The 19,045-nt window shown below is 38.4% G+C and overlaps 1 protein-coding gene and 1 pseudogene across 20 annotated transcripts in view; one reads left to right on the top strand and one right to left on the bottom strand.

Annotated features, from left to right (window-relative positions):
* The window catches only part of Ncor1 (nuclear receptor corepressor 1), a 155,133-nt gene that overhangs the window by 106,730 nt on the left and 29,358 nt on the right, over nt 1-19,045 (bottom strand). For all 20 annotated transcript variants that reach the window (XR_008222298.1, XM_052757109.1, XM_052757108.1 and 17 more), the window contains exons 4-5: nt 11,785-11,977; nt 5,130-5,312 (exon numbers count right to left, since the gene is read on the bottom strand). Coding sequence is in view for 19 of the 20 variants with exons in the window: in XM_052757109.1 (XP_052613069.1) it covers nt 5,130-5,312; nt 11,785-11,977 (376 nt within the window). In the remaining variant the exon portion in view is untranslated. The remainder of the gene's footprint in view (nt 1-5,129; nt 5,313-11,784; nt 11,978-19,045) is intronic.
* LOC128121982 (60S ribosomal protein L31-like) lies at nt 15,591-17,688 on the top strand (annotated as a pseudogene).

Raw genomic sequence — 19,045 nt, 5'->3', positions numbered from 1 at the left:
GGAAAACTTACTTCTAGATGAAATATAACTGAATTAAAAAAAAAAAAACTTGAATCACCAATAGGAAAAATTTTCACAAACACACACACACACACACACACACACACACACACACACACACACGACTCTCCATTAGATCAAGCTGATTTAACCAATGTTTAAGTTCTGCCAAACATTCCAGAACAAAATAACTGCAATATTTAACCATCTCAGAGTTTAGAAATGGTACATGTTAAAATCTTACCAAAACCAGACAAGGACAGGTAAGAAAGAAACAGTAGAGGCTAGCAAGATCGTGTAGTAGGTAAAGGCACTTGCCTGATGACCTGAGCGCTGTACATGGAATCCATGTAAAGGAGGAAAGAGTTAAGTAAGTCAACAAAGCTGTCTGTCCTGTGACCTCTATGCCCACTGGGCATGTGCACGCACACATTTCTGAAAAGACATGTACACACATTTTGTTTTTGTTTTTGTTTGTTTGGTTTTTGTTTTTTGAGACAGGGTTTCTCTGTGTAGCCTTAGTTGTTCTGGAACTCGCTCTGTAGACCAGGCTGACCTCAAATTCATAAAGATCTGACTGCTTCTGCCTCCCAAGTGCTGAGGCTAAAGGTGTGCACCACCACCACTGGCACAAGTAATACTTTTTAAAGAAAGGAACAGTATAAACTAGCTGGTTGCAGTAGCTCACCACTCTAATTCCATCACTCAAGAGATTCAAAGGTAGGAGGATTACACTGAGTTAGTTCCAAGTCAGTCTAATGCATCAGGGTTCAGAGCCAATCTGGGTTACATACACGACCCCATCTCAAAAGTAACAAAACAATCAAAACTATTATAACCTAATCCCTTTCATGAATTTAAATTCCCAAATAAATACTGTTAAATTAAACTAGCAATTGATAAACAAACAAATAAAAAAGGCACCAGGCATTGGTGGTGAACGCCTTTAATCCCAGCTCCCAGCACTTGGGAGGCAAAGCAAGCAGATCTCTGTGAGTTCAAGGCTAGCCTGGTCTACAGAGTAAATTCCCAGACTACCTAGTAAGACCCTGTCTTGGTTTAAAGAAAAAAAAAAAAAAAGATAATGTGGACAAATAAAGCTAAACCTAGAGCTGCGCAGGTGATCTGAAACCAGCACTAAAACAGGGGCTTACTAAGAGATCAAAAGGAGAAAACTATATGACTAGCAAACAAATGTAAAATAAGCACTTCTTTGTAACTAAAACTCAACATTCTTTTATTACTAAAATACTTGCAGACAGGCATAATGGCTCACACCTAAAATCCCAATATTCAGGAGGCTGAGACAAGAGTACGAGGTCAGCCAGGGCTATCAAGGCCAGCCAGGGCTACCAAGGAAGATTCTGTCTAAATGAAAAGAGAAAGGGATATCTTTACATGTCAGGAAAATACAGGATTTCTCAACATGATGAATTTCTACAAAAACTTAGAATAAATTCAATAATAAAATAAGACATTATTTTAAAACATAAGGCAACAGAAAAATAGCAATAAAAACTGGAAAGAAACAAAACTTCCACTTTTAAAAAACAGCTGACATGAGCATTAATTACACAGAAAAGCAAATCTAAAACTAAATCATAAGTGTAATTTTTTTTTGTTTTAAAAGTGAGTTTTTATTATGACATATTAAAAATTCTGTGTGTGGTGTGTGAGCATTGGATGTATTTGCTATTTTTTGAGACAGCGTCTGACACAGAACCAGAAGCCTACTGTTTGGTTAGGCTAGCTAGCTGCAGAGCCCCACTCCCTTACTGCAGAGGTTACAGGACTTAGCTGTCACCCTGGCTTTTTACTTGTGTTCTTGTCTTTGAGCTCTGGTCCCTGATGTATACAGCAGGCACTCTACTGCCTGAGCCATCTCCCTTGCCTAGTGCAAGTATTAACTGTTCCTCCATCCCAGACCTCAGTGTGGTGTGAGAACCCCTGGGGAAGGGGGACGAAGAGGCTTCTTGGAGATCCTTTCTAGAGGTCAAAGCTATTTTCTGTCTTGAAATACGGTCTTACTATGTAGTCCTAGCTGGCCTGGAACTCCTCCCTGTATACCAGGCAGGCCTCGAACTCACAGAGATTGATCTGCTTCTGTTACTTGAGTGCCTGGATTTAAGGTGTGCACCACCACACCACACCAAAGTATTGTCTTTCTTTTTTTTTTTTTAATGCCGAATGCCGTTTATTGAAGGAGGGAGGAGGTCTTGAATACAGGCTTACAGCACAATGGGAGAACCCTGGAGGGCAGAAGTTCGCTACAGATGTTTTACCATCTTGCATCTAAGCTGTTAACGCCCATTATGCAGGATACATAGACAAGGAACTTCCCTTAAGCATTCAGGAGGGTGAAACCTGGGAGAGAATTAGCATAAGGAGGATATCAAGGTCAAAACCATAATTTTTAAAGTACTAACAATGGGATGGGGAGAGAACTCAGTGGGTAAAGGACCTGAGCTTCATGTGTAGCATCTACATAGAAGCTGGGATAAGTAGCACACCTCTGTACTCCAGTGCTGGAGAGCAGACCAGGAAGATCCCTATGGCTCACCAGAGAACAAGCCTCACCAACTGGTGAGCTCCAGGTTGAGTGCTAGACCCTGTCTCAAAAGAGTAAGGTGGAAAGAGATAACACCCAACATGAACTTCTGGCTATCACATATTACGTACACAGAAGTGCAGCAACACACACAAACGTGTACATGTGTACAACACACACACAAAACTGGGGCCAGCCAAATGGCTCAGCAGGTGAAGGTACTTGTTACCAGGCTTATTACTGGATTCAAGCCCCGGGTCCTACACAGTGGAAGAAGAGGACCAACCCCCAAAAGCTATTCCCTGACCTCCACACACACATTATAGTACACATGTTAACATACACAATAAATGAATGGAATTTCAGAAAGTAATTAGAATACATATCCAGAGGTCCTGAGTTCAATTCCTAGCAACCACATGGTGGCTCACAACCACCTCTAATGGGATCTGATGCCCTCTTCTGGCATAAAGGCATACATGTAGATAGAGCACGCATACATAAAATAAATAAATCTTAAAAAAATAAATAAATAATAAAAATAAGTACATCTTAAAAGATATGGTTGAAGTAATAGAGGAAAGAAACCTCTGGCCTTCACATGTGCATACATGAGCAAGCACAAACACACATACACACACAAATTCCTAAAACTCAACAATAAAAAGACAAAAGATGTGAATAGACATAGATCTAGGAAATAAGTATAAATATCCATTAAACACATGCAAAGACACTCAACATTATCATTAAGAAAAATATTATTAAGGAGATACAAAGTAAAATCACAGCAAGACATTAGTTCACATCTACTAAGACGGATATTTCAAAAAGAAAACAAAAGTCGGGTGTAGTGTTGCATCCCTTTAACCGTAATACAATAAGCTGAGGGAGGAGAGTCCAGATCTCAACACCAGCTGTGCTACATAGAGAGAAGCCTTCCACCACCTATGTTACATAGGGAGAGGGTAGGAAGAGGGGAGAAAACTCACGCTGGCAAAGAAAGAAAACAAGACACACCTCCTAAGTACCAGCAGTTTCACAGTACCTAAATGCTTACATATGGTTTTACCACATGACTCAAAAATTCTACTCCTAGGTATATATCCAAGAAGACTGAAAACAAACAAACAAAAAGATCCACATAAAAACTGGTACATGAATGTGACAGCATAATAAAAAAGAAAGCAGCCATGGAAGAAAACTGGTTAATTCTAGTTTGTGATTTTTACTTACATTTTTTTTTATAAAGCTTAAAATTAAAAAAAAAAATTTAAGTAGATATGGGCTGGAGAGTTTGATTCCCATCACCCAAATGAGGAAGCCCATAACTACCTGTGATTCCTGCCCCCCAAGGAATCTGACACTTTCTCTGGCCTCTGAAGGCACACATACACATATACATAAATAAGAAATAAACCTTTAAAAAAGATAGACAACCCAAATGTCTATCAATTAATGAATAGATGAATAAAATACTGTATGGTTCTACAATGGAATCAATTTAGTCAGTAACAATTTTAAAATGTTGATGCTCCAGGCGGCAGTATCACATGCACTTGGGAGGCAGAGCCAGGCGGATCTCTTTGAGTTCAAGGCCAGCCTGGTTTACAAAGCAAGCTCCAAGACAGGCAAAAACTACACAGAGAAACCTGGTCTTGAAAAATCAAAACAAACAAAAAATGTTGATGCAAATACATCATAGGCAATTCTTGAAAATATGTCATAGGATTCTATTTAACTAAACAGGTAATTCATACAGACAGAAATAGACAAGTAGATTCCAGGAGACAAGCAGTATTAGAAACAGACACTAAGTACTAATGAATAACGGGTTTCTTTTAGAAGTCACAAAAATGTTTTAGATTCAATAGTGGTGATAATCTGCAAAAATTTATGAATATATTACAAGTACTTAATTCCACACCTTGAAAGAATAAATACTGTGGTGTGAATTACATCTCAGTTTTAAAAGGTGATAGAATGAATCTATAGTCCCAGCTACTCAGGAAATGAAGCAGGGGGATCATTAGAACCTATTAAGTTAGTGTCAACCTAGGCAAAATTTATTGTCACCCTAGGCAACATAATCAATGAGAACTTATCTTAAAAAAGTCCAACTCCCTCCTCAAATAAAACTATTAAAAAAAAATGAAATGATATACTAGGAAATTTTAACAGTTAAAAAAAGAGAGAATATCTGCACACGAAGAATACAGAAGGCATAACATGAAAATAAGCTCAGCCTCATTCCTAATCAAGACAATGCAAATTAATTAAAACTATTTCACATCCATTTTATTGAAAAATAAAACTATCCTGTAAAGACAAGGAGAAGCACAAACTGGTAGGCATATATGCTGCCACTGGGGAGATAAAATAAATTACATTTTAGCAACCTTAGTAACTAACACACAAAGACACCATACAGCATAGTACAGCAGGAGAAATAAAGGAATGAAACAGAAGAAACGAACAGTGCTGAAGAGTAAGCAGAGCACAAGGCCCATCAAAGGCATGGCTGCTCTTCACACCACCTTCTAGCACACAGACTGTGTTGAGCAAGGAGTCCAGCACTTACTTGCTTCTTTTTCAGTTTAAGGATCTGCTGCTCTACTTTTGCAATCTCTCGATCTACTCGGTCCATACTCTGTATTAACTCTTCTTTTGAAAGCTTTGAAGGTGAAGCGTTTTGATCATCTCCACATGGTTGCCCAGACAGTGGAGAGGATGGAGCTTCATGTTTGCCTCCAAATGCTGGATCCTTTAGAAGAAATATAATAAACAACAATTTATTTCTCACTAACAGCCAATGTTAGCATCAAGACTGTCTGAACAGAAAATGTAAACTTTAAAACACAGCAGAGTGTCTGTCTCTGTCACTCTGAGCATATAAACAGCCTTTATTTGTTGCAATGGTAAACGAAGACTGTAAACATGTCAACTACCACTCCTAGGTGACATAAACAGACACCATCCCTACCCTTCAACAGCAGTGTGCTATTTCTCTAATGGCAATAAATTCTCATATTCACACATACTTGCAAATATATATAAAACAAAACACAGATGTTTATACTACTTTTATAATACAGTATTCATTATTTGTTTTTTTACGATTGTGTGTGTGTGTCTGTGTCTGTGTATGTGTCCATCCACCTTACCACTTTTTTGTTTGTTTGTTTTGTTTTTCAACACAGGGTTTCTCTGTGCAGCTTTGGAGCTTATGCTGGAACTCGCTGTGTAGACCAGGCTAGTCTTAAAATCACAAAGATCCGCCTGCCTCTGCCTCCTGAATGCTGGGATTAAAGGCGTGTGCCACCACTGCGTGGCTTACCTTACCATTATTAAGCCAAGAGTTCCTATTAAAAAATTTTTTTGGATCTTTGGATATAGCTTGGTGATGGGATCCATGTTCAGCAGGATGAGGCCCTGAGCTCAATCTCTAGCACCAAAATGTTTTCAGTATTGCCAAAGACCAAAATTGAGGCATGAAGTCATACTACAGCACATGTGCCATCTCTTTAGCATAAAAGATCTTCCCACACATTTATCAAAAAAAAAAATCTTTATCCCATTCCACCCACAAATCAGCAGTGATCCATTAATAATGGAAATCCCTCTACCAAAAATCTACCACCTCATCCCAACACACACACACACACACACACACACACACACACAAAATTTCCAGTCTAAGATAAACATACAAGCAGTTTATTAAACACATCATTTTTGGAGAGGGGTACTATTTTTCCCTAGGTTATAGAATGTTCAGAGCAAGAATAGTTAGAAAGACTACAGAACCTAAAACATACCAAACAATGATTTAAAAAAAAAAATCAGTAGTTCTGAATCAGGAGTGCCCTAGAAGACAATTTGAATTGTGTCCAAACACAATTTCAGCTAAAATATATGTAATGCTAAAAAGCCTCAAAACACTATGCACATAATGTAAAAAGGTATTCTGGATAAAATAAAATCATAGCTATACCCTAAACCTGTAGAACTCCATAAATAAAGCATTAACAAAAAATAGTAATAATTCTCCCTAGACTCAATAATCCAGTTAAGTTTCAGTACTTTTGCATTAGTGTATAAACTCCAGCGGCCTGGAACCCTCACTTCATTCTTCCTCTATTAAAATGTAAATTCTTGGGTTCAAAAGGGAATTAAGTTTCTTATAAAAAAATTCAATTTTTGGCTGTGACTATTGCCATCAACCTTCAAAAGCAAAAAGGACAAGGGAATGTGTCTTTATGACATCAATGCAGAAAATTCAAATCTTCATCAACATTGCATAAGATACAGCAAATCAGCTAGCTAATATCTGCAAAAAATGAATACAGACTTTTCAAATTTTCTTTTGTTACAAGGCCTTGTAATTATGAGAATTTATTTCTGAGAACCTTGAAATGTGTGTGTGTGTGTGTGTGTGTGTGTGTGTGTGTGTGTGTGTGTGTGTGTGTTTTCAAGATGGGGTTTCTGTGTGTAACTTCTCTGGCTGTCCTGGAACTTGTTCTGTAAGACCAGGCTGGTCTCAAGCTCAGAGATCCTCCTGCCTCTGCTTCCAGAGTGTTGAGATTAAAGGCATGCACCATCACCTGGTAATAAAACTCTTGACTTTCCTACCACATGCACATGAGATAGTTTGTACCACAGAGATATGTATTCTAACAAGCAGATTATGAAAATGTTTTTAAAAACTTGTTCTAAAACTTGTTTTATACATATTCTAAAAACGTACAAATCACTAATTTCCCTTTCTGAATTAACAGTAAAAATATTTAACCAAAGACAAATTTCTTGAATGCCTCCTTTTATGACAGGATTGGAACAGCCTGATAGCTACTTAGAGTAAGAATTAGACTTCCTTTTTTGGGGAGAGGGGGCATGTGTATTATGTCTACATTTTTAATTATATCCTTGGGGTCTATTTTTAAAAATACAAAGAAAGAAAGGATATAAAAGAAGGATAGGAAAACAGAGTTGATGGACCATGAAGCGCAGGAAGGCGTTGGGGATCCTGTATTTTCATTCCAACTCAAGAGACATAACCTAAGGTCACTGAAGTTTTTACTAGCATGTTTTCTCAACTATAAAATGGAAATAACTCATATACAATGAGCATGCCACATTTTAATGAGTTTTAAGATCCCCTTTCTACAGCTATAAAATATATATGGGATAATTTACTCTGTGTCAGAAGACTGTATATTTAAATTTTGTTCCTTTTAGTGCATCAAGGGCTTTCTTGTAAACCCTAAATACTGTAACAGTGATAATCCATGTGGTATGATAATCTCACAACTCCCAGAGGCTCACCTAATTACTACCTACCACAAAGAGCTTGTGCCCACTTAATATATGATCTCAACAATTTAAATAAAAGACAAAAGCACATGATATCCATCTACCCTTCCTGCAGGTTCACTGGTTTTTGTTATACTTGTTTTCTCATTATGCACACAGTTTTGTTTCTTTTCTGGCTGAACTACCTGAAAATAAATTATAAAGTATATATGGGTTCTAACTCTATGGAGCTGTGTAATTAAATGGAAGATCATGAAAATATGTTAATAACAAAAGGTGTCTAAATGCACAATAACCAAAAATTAATCCAAAACGTAATGAATTTGAGGTTTCTGGCAGTATTTGCGCATCTCACAGTTATACTCCAGCTGCGTTCTGCACATACATGCACACTTCGCCCCATAGATGTCATCCTACAAAAGGAGTTGCCTGAAACACCTGGGCTTAGATTCAAGACGACTCTACCCTGAGCCTGGTAGATGGTTCAACTGATAAAGCATTTGCTATGCAAATGTAAGGACAGGCTGGGCATCGTGGCACACACCTTAAACCTAGCATTCAGGAGGCAGAGGCAGGTGGATCCCTGAGTTTGAGGCCAGCCTGGTCTACAGAGTGAGTTCCAGAACAGCCAACACAGAGATCTTGTCTGGGGGGTGGGGAGGGCATGAGGACAGGAATTCAGATACCCAGCACACATGCACAATAGCAAAGCAAGTGTGGTAGCCTATCTATAACCACAATGTTCAGAAAGTAGAGACAGGATTCCCCAGGGAAACTAGCTGGGCAGACTAGCTGAATGGATAGTGAATGACCCCACCTCAGTAAATAAAATAAAATGAAGAGCTATTAAAAAAGGCAATCAACATCAGCCTCTGGCTCCACACTACATGCACACTCATACACAAGCCCTCACACATGCAAAAATGCACACATGCATGCACACACACACCATACATATACATTATACAAAGTTTTCTGATCATATAGAAACAAAATGGTTTAATTATGGAAATAAAAACTAAATACTTTCATACTATCATTATTTAATATGTATCACATTAATGTATCTTTAGACTGTGTTACAATGTTTGGTTTTAGATATTACTGGCTGAGCTGCTGGCTTGAGTTTCAGAAGAAATTAACTGAGACCAAGCAGGATAGCTCACGCCTCTAATTCTGGCACTAGGAGAGTAGAAGTAGGATTAGGAGTTCAAAGTCAGTCTTGTGAAATAGCAAATCAAGGCTATGAGACCTTGTCTTACAAAGCAAAAAAAAAAAAAAAAAAAAAAAAAAGGAGGTGAAGAGGGGGTGGTGTCACTAATTAAATTTTGAGTTAGACTAATTTAAAATTTCCAACAATTTTTGAAATGCCCGACAATATTTCTGTCATTTGTACAAACAAGCATTCAAAGCACTGACACTTATAAGACCAAAATACCAGTAGACCATGAGAAACAAGTATCAAGGATTCAACGAAGATTTCTTTGTGTAAAAATAAAAAAGCAGCTGAGTGTGGTGGCTTACACCTAAAACCCTAGCACTCTGCAGGCAGAAGCAGAAGGATTACTACAAATGAGAGACCAGCCGTAAGTAGTGGAGATGAAGACGAGGCTAGAGAACTGGCTCAGAAGGTAAAGGCACGTATTACCAAGCCTGGCAGCCTGAGTGTAACAGGATCCACGTGGTAGAAAGAGAACCAACTCACAAAAGCTATCTTCTTGCCTACACACACACACACACACACACACACACCGCTTGAATAAAAATAATTCACTCTTAAATGGGAGAGGTGGCCCAGTGGTTATCGAGCATCCCGCCACATTGCTCTGGCAGAGGACCCAGAGTCAGTCCCTAGCACTCATGTCAGGTGGTTCACAACTGCTCGTTAACTCCAGCTCTAGAGGCTCTGACGTCCTTTTCTGGCTTTCTCAGCTATCTACACTCACATGTCCACATCCAGACATCCACATACACATATAATTAAAATTTTATTTAAAAATTTTAAAGACAAAATGATACTGAGAAACCATTAATACATATTAGTAAAAAGGTTACAGGGTAGAAATGTAGCTCAGTGCTAGAGTAGTGTACAAGTGTACAAGGCCCTCACATCACAAACAATAAAAGGTTAATGTAGCACAATTGAAGAGTTTCTTAAATTTTTTATTCTAAAATAAATATCCACTCATGTTAAACATCTGCTAATGTACATATTTAATGAGATGTAAAATAGATAATTAAAACTATATCCACAGCAATATAATAAGAACATAACAGACACATACAATCACAAAAGAAAGTAATAAACGCCGGGTGGTGGTGGCGCACACCTTTAATCCCAGCACCCAGGAGAGTCAGGCAGATCTCTGTGAGTTCGAGGCCAACCTGGTTTATAGAATGAGTTCCAGGACAGGCTCCAAAGCTACACAGAGAAACCCTGTCTCAAAACAAAACCAAAAAAAAAAGAAAGTAATAAACATAAGGGGGAAATTATTTGATCTCAAAAAACCCTTAAGTTAATACAGTATATTATTCAAAATGTCATGAAATATTTAATATTTAAAGCAGTTAGATAATGAGGATTTAGTTATAATTAATAATGCATTGTATACTTGAAAGTTGCTAAAATTTTAGTTGTTAATGACACAAAAATAATTGTTAAGTACATAGTGACAGATATGTCAATTATTTGATTTAATCATTCCATAATGAACAAATAAAGAATATCACACTGAACACTGGTTATCACACTATAACCAGCTTCTAGTTAACAACTAATGAGAACAGGAGGTTGTCATCAATAGTTATAAATTACAGAAAATGTTTTCTTTTATAATCTCTCTCTTTTAAGGATTTATTTATTTATTATGTATACAGGGTTCTGCCTGCATGTATGCAGATCTCATTACAGATGGTTGTGAACTACCATGTGGTTCCTGGGAATTAAACTCAAGATCTCTGAAAGAGCAACCTCTTAACCTCTGAGCCATCTCTCCAGGATCCTCTTTTTTTCTTTTTCTTTTTTTTTCCTTTTCTTTCTTTAAAAATCAAAAAAATAAATAAGGTCTCATATATCCCAGAGAGATCTTCCCAGGTATGCCCACCACCATGACTGGAAATCAATCTTAAAGTTTAAGTGTGTAATAGTTATATAATTCTGCAACCATTTTCTTTAGATAAAAATTATAAATAGTCAAACCTTAGATAAAACTTTATCCTATGTACCCATGTAACTAAGTATCCTATGCTAATAAATTAAAAGGGCTTTTTAAAAACTGACAAAATTTGCCAGGCATGGTGGAGTACAGAGAATTCAGAGGCAGGAGGATTTCTGTGAGCCAGTTTGATCTATACTGTAAATTCCAGACCATCTGGGCTAGATATGTATAACCTATCTCAAAGAGAGGGGGAAAAATCCCCCCCCCAACAAAACTCAGACAATAAGACTGTTTTCTGCAAAGCCTGATGACCTGAGTTAAATCCCCAGGATGCACAGGATGAAAGGAGAAAACTGACTCCTAAAAGTTGTCTTCTGACCTCCATCCACATGCATGCCATGGTGCATAAGCCCTCCCTGCCACCACACAATTAAGACAAATTTGACCAAACTGACTGTCTTTAGTACCTCTGACCACATTTTGTAGTATAGCATATCAACACAAAATGCATGAGAATTAGTCAAAAGAGACTTCTTTATTGAACTCCTCAAACTGTTTTCACTCTCCAAAAAGTCAAAGGTACTAACTAGAATCTGGAGCACTTAGTCTGTGGTTTATAGTTTTGCTTAACAACATTTCACTCCCATAGCACTAACCTTTAGAGGCTGCTGTAATGTGGGCTTTTCTTTTAGGCCCTGTGCCTGAAATACGGTTACATAAACATTATAGACCTAAGCTACAAAGAACAAGAAAACAAACATTTACCTTCTTAGTGTCTGCAGACGACCTCAACCCTTCTGGCAACGTGTGAACTAAAGGTAAAACAGCAGCACTAACACGCTGGAAATGGGCATCAGAAACTGGCTCCAGGCGTGGCCGCTTGGACTCCAATGAATCATGATCCACTGGTGAGGGGCCTGAGTGAAACTGTTCATATCCAGTTCTTCTTTCTTGAGGCCTAATACAAAAAGAACAACAACAACAAAAAGCAAAAAAGCAAAAAACACCTGAAAATTGTTAAGTGACATTTAACTCCTTGCTAATACCCCAGTTGAACTTCAGAATGAATGAAGGTTATGCTTACTTTCAAAATAAACTGCCACTCCCTATACCTATGCCAGAATAACATTCAGGCATGCCCAACTCAATGCCCATACACCACATGTATCCCAGGACAGCTATGCATGAAGCACAACACATTTATAGATAATGAAGTCATGTCACAATGTCAAAAGCCTAGACACACCTGAACCTCACTCAAATATTATTAACACTTCTAACTAAATACCTCTTTGAGAGGAAGAGGAAGTTCTATAGAAAAATCTAGAAATGAAAGTCTTAAAACAAGATTTTGATTTGTAAAATTATCTTGAGTTACTGAAAAACATCCATAAAATATATTTTAAGCATGCAAGCATAAGGACTTCAGTTCAGATCACCAGAACCTATGTAAAGCTGGCCACTTGACCACACTCGTGTGTGCACATGCACATACACAGATTTTTTTTTAAAAAGACTTTTATTTTAGCCAGGTAGTGGTGGTGGTACATGCCTTTTAATCTCAGAACTCGGGAGGCAGAGGCAGACAGATCTCTAATTTCAAGGCCAGCCCAGTCTACAAAGCATATTCCAGAACAGCCTGGGCGACACAGAGAAACCATTCAGGAAACAAAAAAACAAACAAAAACAAAAAAAGATTTTTATTTTATGTGGATGAGCATTTAACTGAACATACATAAGTGCATCACATGCATGTCTGGTACCTGGAGAATCCAGAAAAGGATATCAATTCCCAGAACTGGAGTTACTAATGGTTGTGAGCCACAATATGGATGCTGGAACCAAACTTGGGTCCTCTGCAAGAGCAGCAAGTGCTCTCAACCACTAAGAAACCTCTACAGCCCTCCCACACACTTTTTTTTATTTAAATGTTTTAAGAATTTAAATCAAGATATGAAGACCCAAGAATAAGACCATGATCCAAAGCTAAAGTAACCAAGAGAAGCACCCTGTACTAAGCAGCCAGAAGTAATTTATCAAAGAATAGCAGCTGGTCAAGCTCTTGGTCTCAAGAGATTGGAGCTACTCTTAACTTTGGTCAGAAAAGCTTCTTACTGAAGAGACGTCTGCCTGTTCAAGTGCTGACAAGAGGTAACTGTTGAGTGCTCAGCTATATATTTAATATATATATTACACACGCACCCTCCAAAGCTCAGAGAACATCACAGCAGAGGGGCAGAAAGTATGTAAGGGCTGGGGCTGGAGAGAAGGTTCAGTGGTTAAGAGCCCTACTGGCTACTCTCACAGAGGACCCAGGTTCAATTCCCAGCACCCAGATGGTAGCTCACAACTATTTGTAACTCAAGTTCCAGAGCCCAAAACCCTCTTCCTGTCCTACTGAGTACCAAGCATACATGTGGTGCACATACACATACATGCAGGCAAAACACTCATATGATTAAAAATAATAATAATAATTAAATTTTTTAAAGAATGTTAAGAGCCAGGAAGGAGTGCTGTGAAATGCTGACATCTGGACAAGACACAGCTGTCATACTCAGGAACTCACAGCAGCTGTGGTAACACACAAAGATCCAGCCAGTTAAAAAATCCCAGCATGGAGAGGGGAAAAGTTCCTGATGGCCCAACACAACTGAGTAGCTATTGGCAGTTAATAGTTGCTGAGAGGAGTTAGTCACTGTTCCTTAAGAGGAATGCCCATGCGCTCAGAGATGCACTGATCTGCAAATGGGCAACACTTACAGAAATTAGTGAGTCACAAAAAAAAAAAAAAAGAGAGAGAGAGAGAGAAAAGAGAGGAGGAGGAGAAGGAAGAGGAGGTGAAAAAGATGAAATTGGGAGAAAAATGTTTTGAGGGGACCTGAGTGTGGGGGTGGGGGATATGACCAAGATACATTGCACACATGTATGAAATTTTCAAAGAATTAAAAATTAAGTTCAGCATTTGTCATGAGGCTAAAGGTCATGGCAATCCATATAGCACATAAAAAAGAAGCTATTTCAAGGCTACAGGAAAATGTTCAGTGTAATTTCAAATTTTTCCCTTTCTATAAATAACTGTGACTTTCCATGGCAGTCTGAGTGTCTAAGCTAGATTTAAGTCCTTTACTGCCCACTGTGCTAGGAACCCTCATTCAGTCTACAGTCCTACAAAGGTGTAATTGGCCACTGTGGATACATCTGGTTGGTAGCATGTTTACCTAGCATACAAAAAGTCCTAGATCTACCACATATGCCAGACAGGCTGGTAAACACCTTCAACGTCACCATTCAGGTCGTTGGGGGGGGGGGGGGGGGTAACATCTAATTACATTTTACTTCTAACAACTCTTGACTGTGAGATTTATTAAAACCAGAAGGTAAAACATACCCAATACTGGAGAATAACAGAAGATAGAACTGAAGATGATCATAATGATAAATATAAATTTTAAAAATAAAAAAATTCAAAAATAAACTTGCTAGAAGGCAAGATAAAGAGTTATGAAAAACATAAAGGTGTTTAGAGAGTTTCCTGAAAATTCTACTTTAGAAAAATAAACTCACTATGTGTACACTTTTCAAAGGCATGCCTTTAAAGATTCTAAACATACCTTACTAGTAGGTGTTTGCAAGCTGTGCTTTTTTTTTTAAATCCTATCAAAGTTTAACATTTCCATGTGTTCAGGAGGCAGAACCAGGAATCTCTGTGAGTTTGAGGCCAGCCTGGTCTACAAAGTAAGTTCCAGGACAGGCTCCAAAGCTACAAAGAGAAATCCTGTCTTGAAAACTCCCCCCAACAACAACAACAAAAAACAAACAAGCAAAAAAATCCATGTATTATTTAAATAGGTCCATTATTTAAAATTTAATTTAATATTTAACATTGCTTAATATGGATTTTTAAAGTTTACATAGGCTTATAACTATCAGTCCCTTCCCGTGGCTTTCATTCTTTGTTTAGCTGGATTCCATCGCCTACAAATTCTATAATAAGTTTTGGACGCTCAGTGTTTTCATGTCTAAAAATACCTGCCTGTTGCTTTAAGGCTTAATTTTGTCTGATATAATATCTTGGATCTTAATTTTTCTCAGAATTTTAAGCTACTGCTTCATTATCTCCTACAACTAACTAAGCTCTATTCAGGTTTAGAACCAGACACTGGCCGTGTGAATGTGATGCACGCCTTTAATCCCAGCACTCGGGAGGCAGAGACAGGCAGATCTCTGTGAGTTCAAGGACAGCCTGGTCTACAGAGCGAGATCCAGGAAAGGCGCAAAGCTACACAGAGAAACCCTGTCTCGGAAAAAAAAAAATGTTTAAAAAGTTTCTGCTGACAAACAGTAAATTAGAAAATTGTTATCTGGCCGGGCGGTGGTAGCGCACGCCTTTAATCCCAGCACTCGGGAGGCAGAGCCAGGCGGATCTCTGTGAGTTCAAGGCCAGCCTGGGCTACCGAGTGAGTTCCAGGAAAGGCGCAAAGCTACACAGAGAAACCCTGTCTCGAAAAAACAAAACAAAAAAAAAAAAAAAAACAAAAACAAAAAAAAAAGAAAATTGTTATCTGGTATCCAAAATTTATAAAGAATTCAAATAACCCAAAAGATAATTTTATCACCTGGGACTAAGAAAATGGCTCAGCAAATTACACTTGCCACACAAGCTTGAGGACCTGAGTTAAGATCTCCAGGGCCCATGCACAAAACTGAGAAATGGGTGGATTGCTGGAGTTCCAGTTTCAGTGAGAGAATCCATCTCAAAAACTAAAGCAGGTGGAGTTTCAACTTGGTCCCGGCAGAATGGCTCCAGCAAAGAAGGGCAGAAAAAAGAAGGGCCATTCTGCAGTCAACAAGGGGCTGGCTTGGGAAATGTACCACCAATAATCAGAATCACATGACTTCAACAAGTTTGCCTCTCAGGCACTCAAAGAAATCCAGAAATCTGCCATGAAGGAGAAGGGACTCCAGGTATGAGTGCCAATACTAGGCTCCACAAAGCTGTCTGGGCCGAAGAATATTGTATCCATGTACATTTGTCCAGAAAACATAATGAGGATGAGGATTCACCAAACAAGTTCTATGCTTTGGTAACTTGTGTCCCTATTACCTCATTCAAAACCCTACAGAATGTATGCCTGGGGACAGGGAGGAGGAAGCAAATACAGAAGACATCTGACATCTACCTCTAGCCTTCATACACTTTTACAACGACGACGGACAGACATATGGACACACACACACACACACACAAATCGAAATTTTCAAAAGAAGCAAACTGTGGCTACATATTTTTCCAAACAAAAAATAAATAAGACTGCCAAGATGTATGTGAAATGGCATTCAATATTATTAATTAATAGGAAAATGCAAGTCAAAATGACTATAAGATGCCACTTCCCACTAGCCATCCATTAAGATTCCTATTATTGGGCTGGAGAGACGGCTCTGTCACTGCCTGTTCTTCTAAGAAAATCCAAGTTTGATTCCTAACAGCCACAGGGTTACAACTGTCTGTAACTACAGACCTAGGAGAGGTAGTGCCCTCTTCTGGACTCTGTGGGCACTGCACATGTGGTGCACAGACACACATGAAGGCAAAACACCAATATGCAAAATATCAAACAAATGGCAGGATGTGGTGTCACACCTGTTTAATCCATCCCTCAGGAGGCAGAGGTAGGTGGATTTCTGTAAATTCAAGACCAACCTCCTCTATATAGTTTGTTCAGGACCAACCAAGGCAACATAGTGACCCTGTCTCTAAATCAATTAATTAATTTAAAATTTTAAAAGACTCCTATTATCAAAAAGAAAATATAGACAAGGATGTAGAAAAAACAAGTCCTTGTACAGTGATGGCAAGTAAAGATTGGTACAGTCACTATTCAAAAGACTATGACAGTTTCTAAGGAAACTAAGGTATCTACACTTTTACATTCATTGAAACATCAACAGTCAAGACAAAAAATGAGAGAGAGAACGTTATTCAGTTGTTTTTTTTAAATGAGATCTTGCCTTAATTACAATATTGATGTGCCTAGAGGACATTAGATTCATTGAAATAAACCAAACACAGAAAGACAATGTTACATGATTTCACTTACGTATGTATGGCATCTAAAAACATTCAAGTATATAGAGAGAAAAATAAGCCTGGCAGTGGTGGCGAACACCTGTAATCCCAGCATTAGGGAGGAAAAGGCAGGTGGATCTCTGAATTTTAAGCCAGCCTGATCTACAGAGCAAATTCCACTGCGTTGGTGGTATAGTGATGAGCACAGCTGCCTTCCAGAGCAAATTCCAAGACAGCCAGGGCTACCCAAGAAACACTGTCTCCAAAAAAAAGAAAGAGAGAGAGAGAGACAGACACAGAGACAGGGACACACAGACACAGAAAGCAGACATAATCAGAATTTATAAAACAGCAGATATAATGGATAGGTAAGTTCAAATATCTAATGCACAAAACTAGGAATAAAGGTGATAAAATATTCTGTATTGGGGATTAGTTTTTTCCAATACAGAGTATTTTAAAAAAGATTTATTTGCTGGGCACACGCATTTAATCCCAGCACTCGGGAGGCAGAGTTAGGCAGAACTCTGTGAGTTCAAGGCCAGCCTGATCCACACAGTGATTTCCAAGACAGTCAGAGCTACATAGTGAGACTCTGTCTTGAAAATAGCAAAAAAAAAAAAAAAAAAAAAAAGATTTATTTATTTCATTTAATGTGTATGAGTGTTTCGCCTGCATGAGCGCCACTGTATGCCTGGTACTCATGGAGGTTACAAGACGGGATTGGCATACCTGGAACTGGAATTATTCGAGGTTGTGAGCCACTATATGGGTGCTAGGAAATGAAACAGGGTTCTCTACAAGAGCAACAAGTGTTCTTAACCTCTGAGCCATCTCTCCAGCCCCTGCATTTGGGATTCTCACTAAATGGTAAAAGAACAGCTTCTTGCCACCACAAAAGGGAACAATGGGTATGCTAATTTGTTCTAGTACAGCGTCCTTTGTGTTATCCACATACATCCTTCTGTAACATCTTCTACATACTTAAATATACAATGACTTTTTTTTTCCCCTGTACTGGAGATGGAACTGAAGGCCTCAAGCTTGTCTGGCAAGTGGTGGATATCAAGAGAGATATTCCAAGCCCCTAATAAAATTTACTTTTAAACCAACAACTTTTAAGAGTGAAAATGGAGTGTTTAGGGATAAAAAGACCAGGGAGATCTAGCCTACTGAGGACATTAGATTCCACTGACCTCCTCAGACCTCAAGCCTCTAAATAAAATAGTTTTATCACCCAATATATATAATTTTAAAGAACACTCTATGCGCTGGTGGGAGTCACTTGTACAGCCACTTTGGATCAGTCTGGAGATTCCTCAACAAAATAGATATGGACCTACCACATGACCTAGCCATACCACTCCTGAGCAAAAGCCCTAGGGAATCTATATCCTATAATAGAGACACTTCCACATCCATGTTCATTGAAGCTCTATTCACAATAGCTGGAAAACAGAGTCAGCCCAAATGTCTATTGTTTGATGAGTAGATAACGAAAATTTATGCAACTATGGAAAAAAATCAAAGTATAAAACTCGCAGGAAAATGGATATAACTGGAAATTATATCAAGTGAGGTAACTGGGACTGAGAAAGGCAAACATCACATGTTTTTCTCTTATATATGGATCCTGGCCCGAGTCTTTTGTTTTGTGTGTTTATCTGGAGTACGTAAGAAACCGGAATGGGAACAATGGTGTGGAAGTCACTGGAAGGCAAGCAAGACAGCACCATATAGTTTCAATGGGAGAGAGATGCTGCTGAAAGTGGAGAATGTCAACAAAGAGAGGAGCAGATAAAGGAGGCGGCAAGGGACTTGGGATGGAGGGCAAAGGTCAGACAAAATAAAGAGGGTATGAGAAAAACACAAGGTAACCTATCATAAAAAACAAAGCAAAGTCTGAAGGCAGTAGCTCTAAGACTAGACTATGCAGGTCCAAGAAGCAACAGG

Source organism: Peromyscus californicus, unplaced genomic scaffold, assembly GCF_007827085.1.
Source record: "Peromyscus californicus insignis strain IS unplaced genomic scaffold, ASM782708v3 Scaffold_3__1_contigs__length_106647218, whole genome shotgun sequence".
Taxonomy (NCBI): domain Eukaryota; kingdom Metazoa; phylum Chordata; class Mammalia; order Rodentia; family Cricetidae; genus Peromyscus; species Peromyscus californicus.
This window is presented reverse-complemented; position numbering and strand designations above follow the sequence as displayed.